We start from the raw sequence: 23,892 nt of genomic DNA on the forward strand, positions 1-23,892 counted from the left end.
AAAAATAAAAAACAAATAACATATCCCTTATTCAAAATGCTTGATTGGCATCAGAAGTGTTTTGGGTTTCAATTTTTTCTCAGATTTTGGAATATTTGCAGACACTTTGTGAGATGGCCTGGGGATGGGACTCAAGTCTTAAACACAAATTCACTTATGTTTCACGTAGAACTTATACACACAGCCTGTAGTTTTATACAGTATTTTTAGTGTCATGCATTTTAACTGTGATCTATAACATGAGGTCAGTGTGGAATTTTCTACTTGTGGCATCATGTTAGTGCTCAAAGAGCTTAGGATTCTGGATATCAGATTTTCAAATTAGGGATGTTCAACCCACTGTTAAGTGTGGGGGCTAATAAGCCTGTTTTTCTCTCCAGTGGAAATAACATCTTAATTCATCATAAATTATGTCTGTTACATACAAACAAGCATGGATACAAAGTTTTACAAAACTGATTATTAACAATCGTTTGCAAATGAATGCGGCATACAGCAATGTGACACATAAACAAATAAATACATCCTAAATCTTCCTCTGGTTGATAAGGACGTTAAAAGATGAGCAAATGTACAGGGTAAGTTGGAATTAAATTTTCATATTCTTGGTTCTGGGACCCAGATAAGATATTCAGATTAGATAGATCTTCACCCGCAAATAATACCAAATAGCAGGTAGATTTCTGAGTCTAAGGTACTCTTTTCTGATAAGCAAACAAAAGCAGAAAAAAAGGCATTACTTTTTATTATTTTTGTAGACACACAACAAATATAAATATTTGAAAATATGGGGGCCAGTGCTGTAGCATAGCGGGTAAAGCCGCCACCTGCAGTGCCAGCATCCCATATGGGTGCTGGTTCGAGTCCCAGCTGCTCCACTTCCGATCCAGTTCTCTGCTATGGCCTGGGAAAGCAGCAGAAGATGGCTCAAGCCCTTGGGCCCCTGCACCTACATGGGAGACCAGAGGAAGCTCCTGACTTCAGATTGGCGCAGCTCTAGCCGTTGCAGCCAATTGGGGAGTGAACCAGCGATGGAAGACCTCTCTCTCTCTCTCCCTCCCTCCCTCTCTCTCTGTCTCTCTGCTTCTCCTTCTCGCTCTGTGTAACTCTTTCAAGTAAAATAAATAAATATTTTTAAAAATTTGAAAATATGAACATAAAATATTTTAACATAAACACTGCCTGTATCCCCAATTTCTCATGTAATTCCCAACAGTTACATGCTCTAAATATTATTTGTACAAAAGAATACTAACAAATTTTAGATTATCGGTAAATAAGGAAAGAAAATGAGGAGGAGAAAAATCTATAATATTTGGGTAAAAGAGGATGCAAATACTATGTTTCCTAGATGCAGGCAAAAGTTTAACTTGATTCTACACTCTTCTCTTTGTCCATGTATAACCAAAGAACAGACCAAAAAAATTCAATGTTTTAAATTATCCATGACCTTAGGAAACAAGATATAAAAATGGGTTTAATAAAATATATAATGATCACAGTTGTTTTGGAATGCTGCCCTCAACAAATTTACTGCCCTTTCACGTGATTTATGGAACTGTCAAAGGACAGTCCTGTAGGTCACTAGCAGAAACATGGTAACACCATGTAAAGCTTCCTCAGATTTCTCTCTTGTTCCTTTATTCTTAATTCCTTCTCCAAAGCACATCATCTTCCTAAATTAGTTGTGTGTGAAGCCTCATCATTCATGGTCACCATAAACAGGTATTCTAAATTCCAGAGCCAGAAAACAAATCACGGGCTTTTTAAAGTTTCATTTGCATTTATGCATCCATACACCCTGCTCAGGATTTAAAATCATAACAGTCAATTCATAACAGCAAGTTCATGTCTATCAATATCCACTGTACCTTGCTGGTGCAGTTATCCTACGGATGAAAGCATTTAAAAGAGAACAAGAACATAGAATAAGCCTCCAATTAAAAAGCAATGTTGTGCTTAAATTTTAAGTCACAGATTATGACTTCCAAGAGACAATCAAGAAAGGATTTAATTGTTACAGCAAATTAAACAAGGTATTAAACTAAATTAGAACATACAGTGACTAGAGCTTCCTCAGTTCTATAAGTGATGAAGCCACTTACAGAAAAACTGTTCTAGCTTTAGTATTCCACTGTGAAGAAACAAGACAGGATAAAACTACAGTGCAGCACTGGACGATAATATCTGGCTATGTGATGAATCACACTTACAAGGGGATCCCAAAAGATCATAATGGAGCTGACAACTTCCTGCAGCCCAGTGACACTGCAGCCATCACAATGCCCTAGCACAACGCATTGCACAGGCACCTGCAGTGATGCCTGTGTAAACAAACCTACTGCTCTGCACAGCACAATTATGTAGAGTACACGACACCTGATAATCAGTGACTGCATTTCTGATTTGTAATTCCTATAATTTTTACTGTTATTTTAGAGTATTCTCCCTCTATTTATAAAAAAAAAAGAGTTGAAACAGGATGCCAGGTTTTACTGGCAGCTGCCTCCCGCTCAGGCCTGTGTGACATCGGCTGACAGACCTACACCCAGCTTGGCTGTAGAAGTCCACTCTGCCGTTTCCACATGAGGAAATAGCTCAGTGATGCATTTCTCAAAACACATCCTGCCGTCAAGTGCCACACAACTATATTTTTAAAATATTACTGGCGCCCAAATTAACAGCATTTACCACAGCCAAACTGCTCAAAATACTGCAAGGAGTACTACATCCTACTTAGAAAAGACTGCACAAGAAAAGAACATGTAACAAATACAGTTGGTTTTTGTGAGCTATGCAGTACAGAAGGGCACTGGGAACAGCAGGTCAAGCTGCAGTTTGGGGACACCAGCTCAGGTCCTGGCTACTCTGCGCTGGCCCTGCCTGCTGTTAATGCACCTGGGAAAACAGCAGGTGATGGCTCAAGTATGCGCGCGCGTGTGTGTGTGTGTGTGTGTGTGTGCGCGCGTGTGTGTGTTTCCCCTCACCTCCTCCCTCCCTTCCTCTGTCACTCTGCCTTTCAAATAAAGGCAAATCTTTTTTTTTTTTAAGTAAGGCTCAATTAATTAGTCAAACCTTGGGTTTTTCCTCTAGTTTTAAACAACTATATTTTTATTTTCATTCTCCTTAATCTCTTCTACTTTCAGTTACAAGGTTAAACTGTGTTATGCTTAGTGTTTTATCTGAAAAGCACTAAAAGTAGAAAGGAAAGATTGTATAAAAGGGCTGAAAAAGGACAGCTTTCATAAAATATCATCAAGTATATCTGCTTGAATAAATTTCCCCTTAATGATGAAGTATACAACTTACCACCTCTGCCAGAGCGGAAATGACTTTGCCCAAAGTTGTAAGAGACTTATTAATATTTGCTCCTTCCTAAAATAAACACCAAACATGAAAGCATTATGATGAAGAATTCCTACAACTGCCACATCATACAGAACACAAAATACAGTTTGCAAGATGCTGACATTTGTTTATTTATGACAAGTTCCTCTTTTGGTCCTCAAACTTTCCTCCTCTCTACCTCTAACATGCTGGAGTGATACACTAACTCGCAGTCCTAACGCATCTTCATGATATTTGTGCTTCAAAACCTCTCGGATGCAGCCTTCTTCCCACAGCTCTTGCTTAGCAGTATCTCCATCAAAGTCTGTGCCTGCTGTCACATATGGATTTTGGACAGACTGTTCCCATTACTATCTCTTACTTCCATCCCCTCAAATCCTGCCTATTTCTCATAATGCAATTCAACTCTCACCTTGACCATCAAGTCCTTCCTAACCATTCTGTTACATTAGATATTTTTTGCTGAAGTTACAGATCAGAAGTTTTCAAATTTTTTTCCATAAAGGGCCAGACAAAAATTTCTGGGGGCTATACAGTCTCTGTCACAACTCTGTCAATGCGGTATCAAAGTAGCCACAGGCAATACGTAAATAGATGGATGGATGTAGTTGTGTTTCAATAAAATTTTATATACACAGGCAGGCAGTGGGTTAGATCTGAACCACCGGCCATCCCTGTTGATCCATGTTCCAGGACATTCACTGACGAGGCTACTGACTGGTAATATAAATACCTTTAATCGAGTTCCTTTGGCACCAGTTGAATCCGCGCGCTCACTTCCTGCTAGGTCTACCAGGCTGATCTTACTGACCTGGTGAAGAACAACAACAGGGATAAGTGAAAAACATGCACAGGAGAGGCAGACTTTGAGAGAGGAAATTTTTTTAAAAGACTAAGAAATGGAGAAGATTAAACGTACTATAGTTTAAAGAGCAATCACAAGACTCGTAGCAATTACCTTCACTCAAAATAAGTAACTTTAACATAAACATAACAGAATCACAATTTATTATACAATATCATAAAAATACATAAAACTCATCAACCCATTAAACGGCATACTGAAAATGAAGCTTTGAGGGGCAGGCACTCTGGCACAGCCCTGGCTATTGTGGGCACATGGGGAATGGAACCAGATGAAAGATCTCTCTCCCTCTCCTTGAAGTCACTCTTTCAAAGTTTTGATCAACTGGACCTCTAACACACTGCTGATGAAATGCAAAATGATACAATCACTTTGGAAAACAGTTTGGCAGTTTCTTTTTTTCTTTTCTTTTTTAATATTTATTTATTTATTTGACAGACAGAGTTAGGGACAGAGAGAAATCTTCCATATTCTGGTTCACTCCCCAAATGGCCACAAAGGCCCAAGCTGGGCTGGTTCAAAGCCAGGAGCCAGGAAATTCTTCTGAGTCTCCCACGTAAGTGCAGAGGCCCAAGCACTTGAGCTACCTTCCGCTGCTTTCCCAGGCACATTAGCAGGGAGCTAGATCAGAAGTGGAGCAGCCAGGACTTGAACCAGTGTCCATATGGGATGTCAGCATCACAGGCAGCGGCTTTACCTGCTATGCCACAATGCTGGCCCCAGCAGTTTCTTAAGAAGGTAAATATACACCTACCATGAGATTCAGTTATCTCACTCGTAGGTATTTACCAAGAGAAACAAATTCAAATGTCCACACAAATATCAGTACATAAATATTTATATTTATAGTAGCTTCATTTCTAATAATCAAAAATTGGAAATAATTTAAATGTTCATCAACATATAAATTAAAAAAACTATAGAGTATCTACCAATGCAATATTTGGCATCAATGAAAAGGAATGAGCTATTGATATACACAGCATAGATGAATTTCTTTTTCTTTTTTTAATTAATTTATTTGACAGGTAGAGTTATAGACAGTGAGAGAGAAAGAAAGAGAGAGACAGCGAGAAAGGTCTTCCTTCCGTTGGTTCACCCCCAAATGGCCACTATGGCCAGTGCTGCGCCAATACAAAGCCAGGAGCCAGGAGCTTCTTCCTGGTCCCCCCATGTGGGTACAGGGCCCAAGCACTTGGGCCATCCTCCACTGCCCTCCCAGGCCACAGCAGAGAGCTGGACTGGAAGAGGAGCAACCTGGACTAGAACCCGGCACCCATATCGGATGCTGGCGCCGCAGGCGGAGGATTAACCAAGTGAGCCACAGTGCCGGCCCCAACGAAGATGAATTTCAAAATCATTTTGTAGGGCTGGCATTGTGGCACACTGGCATCCCATATGGGCACTGGTTCGAGTCACAGCCATTCCACTTCTGATCCAGCTCTCGCTAATGTGCCTGGGAAAGCCGCAGAAGATGGTCTGAGTGCCTGAGTCCCTACCACACACGGGAGACATGGATGAAGCTCCTGGCTCCTAACTTCAGCCATCTGGGGCACGAACCACTGGATGGAAGATACCTCTCTCTCTCACTCTCATTCTAACTCTGCCTTTCAAATAAACCAATAACTCTTTAAAGAGAAAATCATTTTGGTATAGGAAAGAAGCCAGGAGGAAAAAAAAAGTACATATTATATGATTCCATTTATATAAAATTCTAAAAAACGAAAAATAATATGTAGTGACAAAAACCGTATCAGTAATTTTCTTTGGTGGGGATGGAAGACAAGACAGACAAAAATGACAAAGGACCAAGAGGCAACTGTTGGGAGTGAGACATTCTCAGTACTGGACTGTGGCGCTGGTTTCACAGGTGCATGTACATAGACAACACAACTGGTCCAAAATGTTATATTTTAATTATGTTTAGTTTATTGCACAATATACCTCAATAAAGTTGTTTAAAAATAAAGTTTTAGGAGAGTTTAAACAAAAGTATTCAAAATGGATCACGAAAAAAGCTAGGGTTATGGGATTAACACCATCAATTTTGTAGATCTGACGTTACGGGAAAAGAGCAAAATATTCTTTCATATAGAACGCTCCTTAGTGCCATTCAGAAAAATACTCACTACCAAATAACATTCACATATAACCTCTGGATAAGCAAGTTATTTGATCATCCATATAAGGAGCACATTTTTAAAACAAGTTCCTAAAAATGAACAAATAGTTCACCAAGTAAAAAGTGATTCTAGTTTCTGGTTACAATGGTATCATAAAATTCTCACTCTATAAGGCAATGAATCTTCTGTAACTGCCAGTACAATAAACCTAATCTCAGATGTGAAAACCTAGTTGCATGCACTTAGTAAGGTATGCAGAAGAAATGTGATATAAATTTTTATCATTGGGCCGGTGCCTTGGCTCACTTGGCTAATCCTCCGCTTGTGGCACCGGAATCCCATATGGGTGCCGGATTCTAGTCCCGGTTGCTCCTCTTCCAGTCCAGCTCTCTGCTGTGGCCCGGGAGGGCAGTGGAGGATGGCCCAACTGCTTGGGTGCCTGTACCCATGTGGGAGACCAGGAGGGGGCACCTGGCTCCTGGCTTCGGATTGGCATAGCTCCAGCCGTAGCGGCCATTTAGGGGGTGAACCAATGGAAGGAAGACCTTTCTCTCTGTCTCTCTCTCTCACTGCCTAACTCTGTCAAATAAATAAATTTAAATAAATAAATAAAATAATTTTTTATCATTAAGAATGTAATTTTTTTTTATTTATTTATTTTTTTTGACAGGCAGAGTGGACAGTGAGAGAGAGAGACAGAGAGAAAGGTCTTCCTTTGCCATTGGTTCACCCTCCAATGGCCGCCCCGGCCAGCGCGCTGCGGCCAGCACACCCCGCTGATCCGATGGCAGGAGCCAGGAGCCAGGTGCTTCTCCTGGTCTCCCATGGGGTGCAGGGCCCAAGCACCTGGGCCATCCTCCACTGCACTCCCTGGCCACAGCAGAGAGCTGGCCTGGAAGAGGGGCAACCGGGACAGAATCCGGCGCCCCGACCGGGACTAGAACCCGGTGTGCCGGCACTACAAGGCGGAGGATTAGCCTAGTGAGCCGCGGCGCCGGCCATTAAGAATGTAATAATAAAATTAAATTTACTGAGTGGTTACTTGGTACCGGACACTATTATATGCACTTAGAGTATACTAACACTTCTCTTTTTAAAAAAGATTTATTTATTTATTTATTTATTCGAAAGGCAGAGTTACAGAGAGGCAGAGGCAGAGAGAGAGAGATCTTCCATCTGCTGGTTTACTCCCCAAATGGCTGTAACATCTGGAGCTGTGCTAATCCAAAGCCAGGAGCCAGGAGCTTCTTCTGGGTCTCTCACACAGTGGCAGGGGCCCAAGGACTTGGGCCATCTTCTGCTGCTTTCCCAGGCCATAACAGAGAGCTGGACTGGAAGTGGAACAGCTGGGTTTCGAACCAGTGCCCATATGGGATACTGGCACTGCAGGCAGCAGTTTTACCTGCTGTGCCACAATCCTGTGAGGTTATTACAGATGGAGAAACTGAGGCACAAAGAAGTCTAGTAATCTCATGGTAACAGTTGAAAAGTAGCAGAGCTGGGGCTGGCATTGTGGCACAGCAGGTAAAGCTGCCACCTTTGACACCAGCATGCCATATGGGCGCAGATTCTAGTACCAGCTGCTCCACTTCCAATCCAGCTCCATGTTAATGTGCCTGGGAAAGCAGTGGAGGATGGCACAATGGCTTGCGCCCCTGCACCCATGTGGGAGACCCAGATGAAACTCCTGGCTACTGGCTTCAGCCTGGCTCAGCCCTGGCTATTGTGGTTATTTGGGAAATGAACCAGTGGAAGGAAGACCTCTCCTCTCTCACTGTAACTCTTTCAAATAAATAAATAAATCTGAAAACAATTTTTAAAAAAAGTAGCAGGGCCACGATTCAAAATAAGTAGCCTAAGGATCGGCATTATGCTAAAGCAGATTAGCCCACTAGCTGCAACACCAGCATTCCATATGGGTGCTGGTTCAAGTCCCAGCTGCTCACTTCTGACCCAGTTTCCTGCTAATGTTCCTAGGAAAGCAGCAGAGGATGGCCCAAGTGCTTGGCCCCTGCCACCCACTTGGGAGACCCAGAAGAAGCTTCTGGCTCCTGGCTCTGGCCTGGCCCAGCCCTGGCTGTTGCAGTCATTTGGGGAGGGAACCAGCAGATGGAAGATCTCTTTCATTTTCTCCCTTCCTCTTTCTGCCTTTCAAATAAATCAATCTTTTAAAAAAAAAAAAAAAAAAAAAAAGAGGAAGAAAATCAGAAAATAAAAGCAAAGATATTTAAACATCAGAACTGTTGTGCAATTATTTTCCTGGAATACAGCAAATTCTGACTGTTTGCTTAAATATTTTATCTCAGAGCAACACTTTCAAAGTTTAAAAAAAAAAAAAAAAAAAAGGAGCAACTCCGTACCAAAGGCAGCTAATAAGGTAACAATTTAAAAGCTCCAGTGAAGAAGAGAAGGGTTTTCTCCCCCACAGAACTGTTTAACTGTCTTGCACAAAGTGAGACTCACGGTCTGAGACTCCTTTTTCTTAGCTGTATTTTCTACCTTGCAGCTTCAATTCAGAACGCATACTGAAAATGTGTACAGAGCGGAATAAAACTGGTAAGCGCAGGCTACAAAGCAGCTTCCAGTGGACAAAAGAGCAATTCGCCTCCTTCCATTCAATGCAGACGGCAGCAGAAGGGACTTCTCAAAATCTCCACCCTGGGGCACGCAGGTGCTGTGGTGCAGCAGCTAAGTTGCTGCTGGGAACACCTGCACCCCATACTGCAGTGCCAGTGTGCGTCTCAGCTCTGTTGCTTCTCATCCAAATTCCTGCTAATGCACTTGGCAAGCAGTAGTACGTGGGTTCCTGCCATCCACATGGGAGACTGGGATGAAATTCCTAGCTCCCTGCTTCCACTTGGCCCAGCCCTGGACCATTTAGGGAGTAAACCAGTGGATCAAAGATTTCTCTCTCTTTCCCTTTCAAATTAATATTTATTTAAAAAAACAATCCCATCGTCTCAATTCAAGCCCAGAGACTGTAGTTTTCCTACCTTCTCTGTGGAAAGGTTGGTCTCAGAATCTTGCTTCTTCTGGGTGAAAACAATGGTAAACACAGCATGGGAACGGCTACTTGTTTCATTCATGTTGGTAGCTGCCACTGTCCTAAATAAACATAAAGGTGACCATGTGACAAGGCAATTCTTAGATGAGAGATAAAATGGACAGCAGTCTCCATATTGCAACCATAACAATCACCGCCAGCAGGCTTACTCTTACTCAGAGTGCAAGACTGTCACAGACACAACTGCTCTCAGCACTGCCTTATTTGTGAGCCCATCCAGTCACCATGCACTCTACAGATACTCCCATTGGAATCATTTTCCAAACTCCAGCAATCCCTTTAGAAACCACGGAAGCACTTAACTGTTAGTATTTATTAGGTGCTCCTTTGTCCCAGAACCAGTTACTATGATAGCCGCACAGACATGAACTAACATCTCACCACGATTCGATCAAGACCTAAGAGTAAAACTTAAGCAAAGTTCTAACATGTTTTGGCAGTACATTGTTTTGATGAAAAGCAAGATACTTAATATGCTAAAGCTCTTGGCTCTCTAGCAGAGCCAAAGGATCAGAGGATTCCACAACTAAAGAAAGTCTCTTAGCTATAAATGTGGCCTCAAACCCTTAACCAATAATAAAAGCCTCAGGACGTGCCAAAGACCTCAGTTATGAATTTACTTCCTGCCTTACCTTGCCTTGTTCCCGGCATCCATGAGGTCAGCAATGTCTGTGTAGGAGGTGACTGCCAACTTCGACAGGTCCTCTACATAGGGTCCAAGAAGTGGGTGTTCACGCACACGCAAATTACCCTTGTTTTTTGGATTCAGCAAATCTCGTACTCTCTCACAGTAAATTTCCATGTAGCTCACCTAGGAACATATTAAAGTCAATTGGAGGACTTGGAAAAAGAAATCATACACTATGCAAAGACTTTAAATCATTATTAAAAGTCCTGTAATTAAGGCTGCTGACCAGCCATCATCCCTTCTGGTGATGGCTTTACAAATTCAACGTTCTAGGCCCTTTTACCCTATTAACACAGATATCCCACTGTACAGGTAAGACCCAGCCATCTGAGGATGATGTTGTGGCATAGCAGGTGAAGCTGTCCATATGGGCTCTAGTTCATGTCCTGGCTGCCCCACTTCTAATCCAGCTCCCTGCTAATGGCTTGAGAAAAGCAGCAGCAGGTGCTTGAGGTCCTGCCACCCATGTGGGAGACTCAGAAAAAGCTCCTGGCTTCAGCCTGACTCAGCCCTGGCCGTTGCAGCTACTTGAGTAGTGAACTAGCAGATTGAAGACTCAGTAAGACTCTCCCTCTCTCTAACTCTTTCAAATAAATAAATCCTAAAAAAACAAAAACAAACAAAAACCCAGCTTTCTGACTTTCTTAGGAAATTCTGGCACATAGTAGCTATTACTTCACTTAGACAGAAAAGATATTTTAGTAGAAATCTAACAGTTATCAAAGTTTTTTCTCAAACACACATGTTTGTCAGTAACTGGGGTTTACAAATAGGTGACTCCAAGAGTTTAGAAATAAGACTTCTACCAGAGTTAAAATTAAGAAATATCAACATTTCAAAGCATGGAGGACAGGACAGACTGGTGACTATGCTTCTCTAACCACACTGTTTCTAACTAGGAGCAATGCACCCATCAGAAGGGGTGATGGCTGGTCACTAATAGTGGCAGGAACAATCCAGCGTTTGTCGGGAAGAGGAAGCCTCAAACAACAAATTCTTGTCCAGTGAGCAGGACCATTCCTATCACTGTGATGAGCTGCATTAGGCTACCATTTCTTTTTTAACTATTTATTTATTTTATTTGAGAGGCAAACACACACACACACACACACACACACATACACACAGACTGAGAGCTCCCATCTGCTGGTTCATACCCCAAATGCCTACAACTGGGGCTGGGCCAGGCCATCTCATCTGCTGCTTCATACCCCAGATGCCTACAACTGGGGCTGGGCCAGGCCAAAGCCAAGAGCTGGGAACCTATGTAAGGTCTCCCACTTGGGTGGCACGGAAAACTATCTGAGTCATCATCTGCCGCTGCCCATAGGAAGCATCAGCAGGAGCAGAGCCAGGCCTCAGACCCAAGCACTCGGACATGGCATGTGGGCATCCCAAGTAGCATCTTAACCCAACTTAACCATCAGGCCAAATGCCTACCCCAGGCTATCATTTCCTAACCTGAAGCAATTAAACATTTAATTTATCTAATCAACTGCCACCCTTTGAATTCCATGATCACCAAATCAACAACAAGGTTCCACTAGAAGTCAATCCACAGAAAAACAATATACTACTCTTGCAAATGCGAATGTTCTGGTCTGGATGATGGCTATTCCTCACGAGTAAGTAATAAACTAACATGCTGGTTTCTAAACATGAGTTACATGAGCGTCACTCAAGAATGTGACTTTGCAGGATGGCTCCACTCCTTATGTATTTTCAAAGTCAGACTTCTAAGCAAACAAGCCTCCGAAACAGGGTAAACCTCGCAGGGCAGGGCACCTCACACTGCTTCTCTCAGGAACTGGACCCTTCTGAATCAAACACACAATATACATTTTTCACCGTTCAATTTCTACAGACACATTTTCAGAGTATCTACAATGGAAACACATCTCCATTTCTATTGCCTTCTCCTTTCAGTCTGACTTCACTGTGTCATTATACTGTACTTAAAAATCAGTTTACAAAATTGAGAACCCTGAAAGATAAAGTCACTAATCCATCATGAAAGTAAAACAACAAGACTAAAAATACCATTTTGAACAAATCATCTGGGAAAGTGAGATGGCACTTAATTAATCTTGCATTCCTAAATTTATACATATAATCTGCAACCCCAGTAAGACAGTATATCATCTTGGAGACCAAGAGGCCCCAAATAACTGGGTAAAGGTTAGCATGCTCTACTACGTGAATCCATCCAAAGTCATCACTAGTTCTTTGACTTCTAAACCATTACAGGCCCCCACCTGGCAGATCCAATTCGCTGCAAAGTATTATCTTCTAGGCGCTTGGCAGACATCAGTAACTAAAACCAAAATCCCTGCCCTGGCTTGCTTATGAGTCTGGCAAGGGAGACAGACAATAAACAGCAAACATAAAAATTAGGTATCTCACAAAGAATGTTAGAACATGATGAGTACAATAGAAAAAAGAAAATACAACAGGACAAGGAGTACTGGGGTAGAGGAAAGCCACAACATTCAGTAAGGTGTTCAGGAAAGCCTCACTGAGAAGTGAGAAACCAGTAGTCGGAAAGATACCCAGGGAACACTGAAGACAGAATGGAAATCTGCAAATGCCCAGATGCAGGAATTACCTCATGTGTCTTGGAAACAGCAAAAAGCAGAATAAGTAGAAAAGAGAATGAGGGAGCCAGTGCTGTGGCATAGCCTGTAAAGCCACCGTCTGCAGTGCTGGCATCTCATATGGGAGCCGGGTCAAGTTCTGGCTGCTCCACTTGCCATCCAGTTCTCTGCTATGGCCTGGGAAAGCAGTGGAGGATGGCCCAAGTCCCTGGGCCCCTGCGCCTACATGGGAGACTTGGAGGAGGCTCCTAATCGGCACAGCTCCGGCAGTTGTGGCCAACTGGGGGACAAGAGGATGGAAGACCTCTTTCTTTCTCTCTGCCTCTCCTTCTCTTCTCTGTGTAACTCTAACTTTCAAATAAATTTTTAAGAAAAAAAAAGGGGGAATAGGGGAGGTCCCACAAATGTGATAAAAATCAAAGTATCAATGAGGAACCTATGCTGAACTCCAAATAAGCCTGTGCACTCTGACTAATGTGAAGGAAAACGGTGTCCTCTTACACTACTTATAATCAGAATCTATATCTGACTCAAAACAAGTTACAGGATGATACAGGCTATTCAGAAAATTCTTTTTTTTTTTTTTTTTTTTTTTTTTTTTTTTTTTTTTTGACAGGCAGAGTGGACAGTGAGAGAGAGAGATAGAGAGAAAGGTCTTCCTTTTGCCGTTGGTTCACCCTTCAATGGCCGCCGCGGCCGCCGCGCTGATCCGATGGCAGGAGCCAGGAGCCAGGTGCTTTTCCTGGTCTCCCATGAAGTGCAGGGCCCAAGCACCTGGGCCATCCTCCACTGCACTCCCTGGCCACAGCAGAGAGCTGGCCTGGAAGAGGGGCAACCGGGACAGAATCCGGCGCCCCGACCGGGACTAGAACCCGGTGTGCCAGCGCCGCTAGGCGGAAGATTAGCCTAGTGAGCCGCAGCGCCGGCCAAAAAATTCTTTTTTTTTAAAGACATATTTGCTTGAAAAGCAGAGTTACAGAGAGGCAGAGGCAGAGGCAGAGGCAGAGGCAGAGAGGTCCTCCATCCACTAGCTCACTCCCCAGATGGCCACAACAGCTGCAGCTACACTGCTCCGAAGCCAGGAGATTCCTCTGGGTCTCCCATGCGGGTGCAGGGGCCCAAGGACTTGGCCATCTTCCACTGCTTTCCGAGGCCACAGCAGAGAGATGGATTGGAAGTGAAGCAGCCGTGACTTGAACCAGCACCCATATAGGATGCCAGCACCACAGGCGGCAGCTTTATCTGCTATGCCACAGCGCTGGCCCCTCAGAAAATGCACTTTAGCACAAATATTCTTAGAGTAACACATTCCCTTTTGCAGTATGATAGTCATAAGGTAGAATTCTTAACAACTTATAAATTTATGTAATATATTACAGGTCAAAAAAAATCAAAGAAATTAAGTGAATCAATTAGGAATTGTGTGAGTCTTACAAAAAATCAAGCACATACCAAGAAAAAAAAAAACCTCCACAGTTTGCTCGAATGGCAGCTTAATTTCTCGAAACAACAGGCCCATATTGGTAGAACACTTTAACAATTTTTAAAAATTATTTATGAGGCCGGCGCCATGGCTCAATAGGCTAATCCTCCACCTTGCGGCGCCGGCACACCAGGTTCTAGTCCCGGTCGGGGCACCGGATTCTGTCCTGGTTGCCCCTCTTCCAGGCCAGCTCTCTGCTGTGGCCAGGGAGTGCAGTGGAGGATGGCCCAAGTGCTTGGGCCCTGCACCCCATGGGAGACCAGGAGAAGCACCTGGCTCCTGCCTTCGGATCAGTGCGGTGCGCCGGCCACAGCGGCCACTGGAGGGTGAACCAACGGCAAAGGAAGACCTTTCTCTCTCTCTCTCTCTCACTGTCCACTCTGCCTGTCCAAAAAAAAAAAAATTATTTATGAGACACGAAGAGAGATAAAACAGAGAGTGTTCCCATCTGCTGGTTCACTTCCAAAATGCAATGGCGAGGGTCCAAAGCTGGGAGCTGGAAATTCAATTCAGACCTCCCACACAGTTGGACGAACCCGATTACTCAAGTCATCACTGCTGCCTACCAGGATCTGCGTTAGCAGGAAGCTAGAGTCAGGAGCAGAGCCAGGTATTGAACCCAGGCAATCTGATAAGGGTTACAGCATCTTAACTGGTAGTCAAATACCCACCCAATAATTTCAGTTATGTGAAACTGAATAACAAAGGGTATGTGTATGTGTAACACCAGCCTCATGAAGCACACACACGAGAGGAAGTTTTGTTAAACATAATGAGTATAAAGTAAGCCACAGACCTCTTCTTGAAAGGGCCAATGTGAACACCAGCTGGAGAGTAACTTTCCAAGCTCATACACAATTATAACAGGGGCAAGAGATTTGATCATATATATTTTAAAAACCTATGCCTCAGGCTGGCTCTGTGGCACAGCAGGTAAAGCTGTTGCCTGCAGTGCCGGATCCCATATGGGCGCAGGTTCAAGTCCCAGCTGCTCCACTTCTGATCCAGCTCTCTGCTATGGCCTGGGAAAGCAGTGGAGGATGGTCCAAGTCCTTGGGCCCCTGCACACACATGGGAGAACAGGAAGCTCCTGGCTCCTGGCTTCGGATCGGTGCAGCTCTGGCCATTGCAGCCAACTGGGGAGTGAACTAGCAGATGGAAGCCCTCTCTCTGCCTCTCCTTCTCTCTCTGTGTAACTCTGACTTTCAAATAAATAAAAATATTTTAAAAAATAACAAAAACCTATGCCTCTAAAAAATCATTATTAACAATATTAAAGGGGAAGAGTTCACACAGATGAATAAAAAAAGTAAACAGACAAATGCATAATTTATAAGATAGTCAACCACACAAATAAAGAAATTCAAATTTACGTAAAAGGAATCTTGCTTTATCTAATTAGCAAAGAACCTTACAAAAAGGCCATTTGGCAATTCAGAAGCATTAGCAACCAAGATACATACAAAGGTAGAAACTGAAAATAAAGGCACAAACTTACAAAGACTTAATCACAACAATATTCACTATAATCCAAGCTTAGTCCAACAGTACAAAATTGAGGGAACAGTTAAGTGATGTGTAGCAGTCATAACCTGGAGCCATCTAAAAGTAGTATGTGAGGGAAGGGAATAGAGAGGCCTCTGGTTTCAACCCAGGCCTGCACTCACCTCTACAGAGTAAGACATTTCTTCATTACAGTTGTCGTTGATTTTCTCAAACAGTTCTTCACATAACTAGGGAAGCAAACGAGAGAGGCATGAAGAGCACAAATTAAGGAATTTCCACATATCCACGAGTGCTAAATGAATTAGCAAGACCCCTTTCCTCCTCCTCCCCTCTCAAATTATAAAAGCCATAAACTCCAAGGCATAATTAATATTTCGGATGAAATTTGAAAAAATGGGGCTGGTGCTGTGGTGCAGCTGGTTAATGCCTTGGCCTGAAGCACCGGCATCCCATATGGGCGCCAGTTCTAGTACCGGCTGCTCCTCTTCCTTTCCCGCTCTCTGCTATGGCCTGGGAAAGCAGTAGAAGATGACCCAAGTCCTTGGGCCCCTGAGTACTATATAATCTCTTCTCTGATTAGTATAATAATTATTGCTACTACTATATACAAAGACATTTCCATCTTTTTTTTTTTTTTTTTTTTTTTTTGACAGGAAGAGTGGACAGTGAGAGAGAGAGACAGAGAGAAAGGTCTTCCCTTGCCGTTGGTTCACCCTCCAATGGCCACCATGGCTGGCGCGCTGCGGCCGGCGCACCGCACTGATCCGATGGCAGGAGCCAGGCGCTTCTCCTGGTCTCCCATGGGGTGCAGGGCCCAAGCACTTGGGCCATCCTCCACTGCACTCCCTGGCCACAGCAGAGAGCTGGCCTGGAAGAGGGCAACCGGGACAGAATCCGGTGCCCCGACCGGGACTAGAACCTGGTGTGCCGGCGTCGCAAGATGGAGGATTAGCCTATGACATTTCCATCTTAATACATATTTTTAGGGGCCGGTGCTGTGGCGCAGTGGGTTAACGCTCTGGCCCGAAGCACTGGCATCCCATATGGGTGCTGGTTCTAGTCCCGGCTGCTCCTCTTCCAGTCCAGCTCTCTGCTGTGGCCTGGGAAAGCAGTAGAAGATGGCCCAAGTGCCCAAGTCCTTGGGCCCCTGCACCCGCGTGGGAGACCAGGAGGAAGCTCCTGGCTCCTGGCTTCAGATCAGCGCAGCTCCAGCCATTGTGGCCATTTGGGGAGTGAACAGCGGATGGAAGACCTCTCTCTCTATCTCTACCTTTCTCTATAATTCTTTCAATTCAATAAAATAAATCTTTATAAAATTTTTAATAAAAGAAAAATACATATATTCAATTTTTTTCTCAAAAATTCCTAATCTTTATTATTAATTGAGCATTTTTACTAATAGCTGAATTTACAATTATAATCCTTATATTTTCAGAATACAGAAATGTCATTAGGTATATCATAAAATAACACTTGAAAATTAACCCCAAATATCATTAATAAAAGCAAACCCCAGTCCTTTTATTTTAAAAAGGAGTCATTTCTAAATATCAGAACTCTTCTCCATTCCCAAACAATAAAAGATTTAAAGAAGCAATACTAATTTATTTCAGAAAAAGAAATCTCAGACGACTGAAAGTTTAAAGTGATAGTATTTAATGAAATAAAGAATAAATTAAAGGGCCAACATTACAGCAGTGGGTTACGCTGCAGCCGGCAACACTGGCATCTCATACTGGAATGCAGGTTCAAGACCTGGCTACTCAGCTTCCAATCCAGTTTCCTGCTAATGCTCCTGGGAAGGGGGCAGAAGTTAGCCCCAGTACTTGAGCCCCTGCCACCCATGTGGGAGACCAGTATGGAGTTCCTTGCTCCTGCCTTTTCCTGGCCCAGCCATGACTGGTGCAGCCATTTAGGGAGTGAACCAGTAGATGGAAGATATGTCTGTCTCTAGATCTCCCTCTCTCCCTGTCACTCTATTCTGCCTTTCAAATAAATATATATATAAATTTCTTCAAAAAAAAAAATAATTATATAATTCTTTAGAGGTGATCTATAAATGGGACTTGAAGAAAACCAAATCACCAACACTTAGTGAGTGTCCCCCAGATTCAGAACAGAGCTTTGAGAAGCTGGAACCACTTCTCCAAATATGAAACATAATGGCACTGGGTACACAGCAGAATCTTCACAAAGCACTAAGCTTCCCACCTTCAAAGGCACGGGCAGACATGTCTACTCTTCCACTCAATTCTAAGTTCCTCTAAGGGAAAGGAACAACAGGTTGTTTATCTTTGTTCCTTGCATATGATGGTCCCTAAATAAATGTTTGTCAAAATAAATTGTTAAAACAAGTTAAGATTCGGAGTAATGATGCACACATGTCCTGCTGTTTTATTCTTACCTGTGGAATGATGCCAGCTTGGCTTTCTTCTTGTTTACCCATCATTGTATAAGATTTCCCAGCACCAGTCTGTCCATAGGCAAAAATACAGACATTATAGCCCTCAAAGGCATGTAAGAGCATTTCCTTCCCAATGTCATTGTACACACGATTCTGAGATGCAAAACAGGGGTCCTCAGGCTGTCAAGATTAAAAAGAGAAATAAATCACATCTTATTCATATTCTTTCCTATACTGTTATTACTTTCATAATAAACAAGTGTTTAGAATAAGAACAGTTACTTCAAATACACTACACGTTTTTAAAGTTCCCCCTATACCTAGTTTCTTCCTCTCATTAAACACACACACTATTTGAATTATCCAGGTCAGCCATATATAGAAATATCCACACTAATTTATCTGGCAAAACTACATTTTAGCTTCCATGGCCTTAATGTATCTCTCCTTCCATTCACAGGGAACTCCAAGATTTTCTTAAGTGAAAAATGAGAAAAACAGATCAAAGATCAAGTCACATACAAAAACGTTTTGCTGAACTCACTCCAGCGAGTGTGGCTACCTCCCGACAAACATAGCTTGCAGGTTCTTTCCTTGACAGTACGACTTCGTTGTTTAAAACATCCCTCATCTAGGGACATGGGTCTAGAAAGAACATCTCCCTATTCAGAAATGTAATATATGCAAACCAGAAACAGAAGCCCACGGAACAGACATGGCTGCTAACAGAAGCAAGTCCTTGTTGAGAAACAATGGCAGGCGTCAGAGAGGCTTTCTTCTCTGTGGCCCTAGCCTACCCCACTCTCCATCTTCCTAGATGCTTGGGCATCTTCTGTTTGTGTTGTGGGCTTACAGGTCCCTTCAAAATGTTCAAAACCTGTGTGGTCCTACTTTAATTTAGAAAAAAAAAGTTTTTCATATGGCCACTCCAATTTTGTAGCCAGTTACTCAAAATTTAATTCAAAATTAATAACACACTTAGCCATCTTTATTTTGGCACAATAATATACATAATGAGAATCCTAAGATACTAACAAATACATCCTCAAGGGATGTCCAAATCAGTATAAATCTAGCAAAAACTATATCAGTTTTATATCTGTGTATGCATTATTCATAAACTTTCTATCAGCCAAAATACTATATTAAGGAAAATACCTTCTTCTTCAGATAGTATTCACTCTATAAAAAATACACTCATGCCAGACCATACTCATAAAACAAGACCTGGGCCTGCTCTGGCTTGGAGAAAAGACAAATGGAGAAACATAATGGCACTGGGTATACAGCCAGCACACTCCAACGCTAGGGCACTCACCGAGGTGTGAGACCAGTAGGAGTAGTCGAAGCTGAAGGATTTTGGAGCTTCCTTTGGGTTCTTTGGGTTAATAATACCTAGAAGATGAAAATGTTTAGTTATTTAACTCAAGTTCCTTCTATTTCTTTAATTCAACATTATAGACTATTACACACTCAAAACATCTAAATCAGCAAATTCTTACTGCTAAATATGAATAAAGCAATCAAAAAGCAAAAACTGCATTCTTAAGACTTGAAAAAAAAATCAAACCAGAAACATTCACTGGATATTACCAGTAGCAGATGGTATGTACCTAGTAATACTCCGTTTACACAGCCAAAAACTTCGAAATGGGTCGTATTACTATTTTCTTTTAAAGATTTATTTCTAATTTATTTGAAAGGCAGAGTTACAGAGAAAGAGAGATGGGGGGGGAGAGACAGAGAGAGAGAGAGAGAGAGAGAATCTTTCATCCACTGATTCACTCCCCAAATAGCCATAACAGCCAGAACTGTGCCAGGGCAAAACCAGGAGCCTGGAGCTTCTTCCCATTCTCCCACGTAGGTGTGAGGGCCCAAGCACTTGGCCATCTTCCACTGCTCCACATCCTCCACTCCTTTCCCAGGGAGCTGGATGAGAAGTGGAGCAACCGGGAGCTTAACCTGCTATGCCACAATACCAGCCCCATATTACGTTTTTAAAGCATCTCATCAGGTTTAAACTACCTCAATACATCAGAAATAAAAGAGAATCACTGAATTAATCTAATCACTACTTGAAACAAGTCTTTTTAAAGGTCTTACTATCTACTTTAGAAAAACATTTAGTAATGAAGCACTCATTGCAAAGATAGTCTTATTTCTGAAATCCACAGACCAAGTAACAAATATGTAAGTTATTACACATATATGTATACGTGTGTGTATATATATATATAATATACATGAATGTACTTTACTGCTGAATGGGATCACCAACTGCAAAATCATCTGTAGACTGTTAGAAACAGCAAAAATTACTTTTTGACTAAAAAGCATGAAGCCTCTCTGGCTGCCCAACTTAAAAGTGATTTCTTGCATCATTAATCCAGTCACACTGCACACTTCAGGTCCCGACTGTGAGTGCCAAAGCTTAATCGCCTCCTTTCTCACACACACAGAGCTTTAGCTCCTCACATTTCACATGGAACAGAATCTTTGTAACATGTGGTCCTGAAATCTCAAAGCCTGGCCGTCTCAACCAATCCACTTCTCAACAGCAGAGCCACATCCCAGGCTATCAGTGAGATCAGGATTAAAAAATAAATCTGTCCCGGGCAACTGCTGCTCAGGACACAAATAGCAACCGTTGCTATGGTGCTTAGTTCTTTCTCTTGCTGGATTCCACTGGGTACGGCTACACACTTATGTTCCAACCTCAAATGCTGACAGGGTATTAATAAGGCTCACACGGCATATAGCCACGTGACCAGGAGACATGGCTCTAGAAGGAACATCTCCCTATTCAGAAATGTAATATAAGCAAAGAAACATACTTCTATCCAAAAGCCAGCAAATACGAGATTTTAATAATAGCAAACATTCATGGAGCACTTACTCGTGGCCTTAAGTACTCTCTAATTTTTAATGCTCTCAGCCACTTAATGAGGCAGATGTTTCCTTATCGTCATAGATAAGAAAACCATCACAGGGAGGTTAAATAACTTATCCGAGACTGCAGAGCCAGCTAGCTAGTAGAAGATCCAGGATTCAACTTGGCTCTGGTTTCAGGGCTTATAATCTCAGCCAAGATACCATCATTTAAATATGTATTCCTTACATGCAGTGATTGTCAAGTCAAAGGCAGTAAGGCATTTTTATGCACATTTGTATGTACTTGTACATCTATATGACTATCCCCCCAATACATTATTTCAAAGACATTGTTTAAAACTCTGCATCAATTTAAAATTGGGAACTATGAGGATTAAAATTTCTAGAAGATATAAAACCCCACAAACTCTACCAAAAAACAAACAAACAAACAAACAAAAACAGACCCAAGAGTCATATTACATGAGCCGGATTCCCCATGGCAGTGGCTCAGCAGTAACAAGGAGAGGCAGGGCATGCCTCCAAAACCAAGGTAAAGTACCCTTCCCACCTCTGGACATGTGTTGCTGCAGAACTTTGCAGCCATATTCCACGCAGTCTTTCAGCTACCAATTCTGCCCAGAATAATTTAAGAAAGGGCTAGTTCTCAGATCCTCTTTGTTCCTTTTTCCATAATGAAAAACTACAATGAGTTTGCTTCCTGGATTCACATGAAATCCTTTTCCTCTTCTTCAATATTTCCTTCTCAAAAACTAACACATTTTTCTAATTTAAAAATTCAAAACGAAATGGCTTTTAGTAATTCCTATATCAACAAAAGCCTTTTATTTTATCCAAAGTAAATCAAAATATAATTTTCAAGAACTATTTATATAACAATTTCTCCAAGCAAGATAAGATTTAGGGGCTGGTGCTGTGGCGCAGTAGGTTAATCCTCTGCCTGCAGCGCAGGCATCCCATATGGGTGCTGGTTCTAGTCCCAGCTGTTCCTCTTCAGCCCAGCTCTCTGCTGTGGCCTGGGAAAGCAGCGGAGGATGGCCCAGCTCTTTGGGCCTCTGCCCCCACGTGGGAAACCAGGAAGAAGCTCCTGGCTCCTGACTTCAGATAGGCTCAGCTCCAATGGATGCAGCCACTGGGGCATGAACCAACAGACGGAAGACCTTTCTCTCTGTTTCTCCCTCTCACTGTCTGTAACTGTACTTCTCAAAAAAAAAAAAAAAATGAGATTTAGCCACAATATTTAAAAGATTTCAATTCCCAAAGGAAAGACATGAGCGTTAAGATCCTTTAAAATAATATAAAAATTTAATATCCTCACTACCTTTTTGGGGGTGGAGGGTGGGATGAGTGAAATCTTTAGAAGTCCCTGGAAATTTCTCTAACTTTATCTATAGAGTAGTTTATTTTATTCTGTTTATATACATATTGTATTACTCTGAATGTATGAATTATTTCCTAATAAATAATTTTAAAATCCTAGAATTTACAAATGACAAAAGAGTCATATACAGATAAATGTTAGAGGCCAGTACTGAGGCGTAGTGGGTAAAGCTGACACCTGTGACACTGGCATCCCATATGAGGGATGGTTCGAGTCCCAGATGCTCTATTTCCAATACAATTCCTTGCTAATAACCTAGGAAAAGCAGAAGATGGCCCAAGTACTTGGGCCCTGCTACCCATGTGGGAGACCCAGATGAAGCTCTGGCTCCTGGCTTCAGCATGGCCCAACCCTGGCCATTGCGGCCATCTATGAAGCAAACCAGCAGATGGAAGATCAATTGATTAATCTCTCCCTCTTACTCTCACTCTGTAACTCTTTCAAGTAAAGAAAAAAAATTTGTTTTAAAAAAGATAAATGTTAATGACAGCATTTGAGCTTGTCAGAACTCTCTGGAGTCTATAAAATCCACTGTTATTCCAAGGACAATGAGTCAACGTTTTCACATATGTCAAAGGATTTTTTCTTCTGAATTAACAATGGTTGAGACCTAATTTGTTTCCTTTAACCCAAGAAACAACATATTTCCAATCACTGGAAAAGGGGAGGGGGGTGGAGGGAGAAGGTGTAGTGTATGCAATAGAGTGCAGGATTTAGAACAAAGGGCCAGCACCAGTATCTCCATATCCATGTCTTTTAATACACTAAACATTAAGAATTAAGAAATATGTTTAAGAGTGGTGGTTTGGTTTAGAGGTTAACGTGCCCAAATCCCACTGGATACCTGGGTTCAATCCCCATCTACAACTCCTGACTCCAGCTTCTTAAACAATGCAGACCCCAGGACACAGCAACATGTTTCAGGTGATCGGTTTCCTGCCACACTCTGGGAGACCTAGACTGCACTCCCAGCTCCTGGCTCTGCCCCTGTCCAGCCTCATCCATTGTGGGCATTTGGTGAATGAATCAGCAGATTGGAGCTCACTTGCTACCTGGTTCACTGCCTCTCAAATAAATAAATAAAATAAAACATAAAAATATTATAGTTTTTTGCATGATCTTGGATATTACTGCATTTTGTATCCTCTTTAAAATTAAGATAACATCTATTTCAGAGAATTAAATGAGCACTACAAAAACATTAATTTTCCCCCAAAAATGTATTTTTACAATTTATTTGAGAGAGACAGACAGATGGACAGAGAATACTCCCATCTGTTGATTCACTCCCCAAATGCTTGCAATGGCTGACGGTGGGCCACAATGAAACTGGGAGCCAGGAACTCAATCAACCTCTCATATGGGTGGCAGAGACCTACTTGATCAATTACCTCCTGTCTCCCAGGGTTCACATTAACAGGAAGCTGAAGCTTGGAGCAGAGGTGAGACTCAAGCCCAGGCACTCACCATGTGGTACAGACACAGCAAACTGCTAGGCCGAATGCCCATCTCTCAGAAAAGTAATCAATTCTGTCATAAACTCT

At 42.3% G+C, this 23,892-nt stretch overlaps 1 protein-coding gene across 25 annotated transcripts in view; it reads right to left on the reverse strand.

Moving 5' to 3' along the window:
- Positions 1-23,892, reverse strand: part of KIF1B (kinesin family member 1B) — a 174,369-nt gene that overhangs the window by 110,963 nt on the left and 39,514 nt on the right. For 19 of the 25 annotated variants that reach the window (XM_070079299.1, XM_070079301.1, XM_070079300.1 and 16 more), the window contains 8 exons: positions 19,394-19,470; positions 18,076-18,255; positions 15,833-15,898; positions 10,033-10,211; positions 9,330-9,441; positions 4,082-4,159; positions 3,310-3,375; positions 1,872-1,889 (listed from right to left, as the gene is read on the reverse strand). In XM_070079299.1, the coding sequence (XP_069935400.1) occupies positions 1,872-1,889; positions 3,310-3,375; positions 4,082-4,159; positions 9,330-9,441; positions 10,033-10,211; positions 15,833-15,898; positions 18,076-18,255; positions 19,394-19,470 (776 nt within the window). The remainder of the gene's footprint in view (positions 1-1,871; positions 1,890-3,309; positions 3,376-4,081; positions 4,160-9,329; positions 9,442-10,032; positions 10,212-15,832; positions 15,899-18,075; positions 18,256-19,393; positions 19,471-23,892) is intronic. The other 6 variants (XM_070079307.1, XM_070079302.1, XM_070079312.1 and 3 more) reach the window with 1 other exon arrangement.

This window comes from Oryctolagus cuniculus, chromosome 7, assembly GCF_964237555.1.
Source record: "Oryctolagus cuniculus chromosome 7, mOryCun1.1, whole genome shotgun sequence".
Taxonomy (NCBI): Eukaryota; Metazoa; Chordata; class Mammalia; order Lagomorpha; family Leporidae; genus Oryctolagus; species Oryctolagus cuniculus.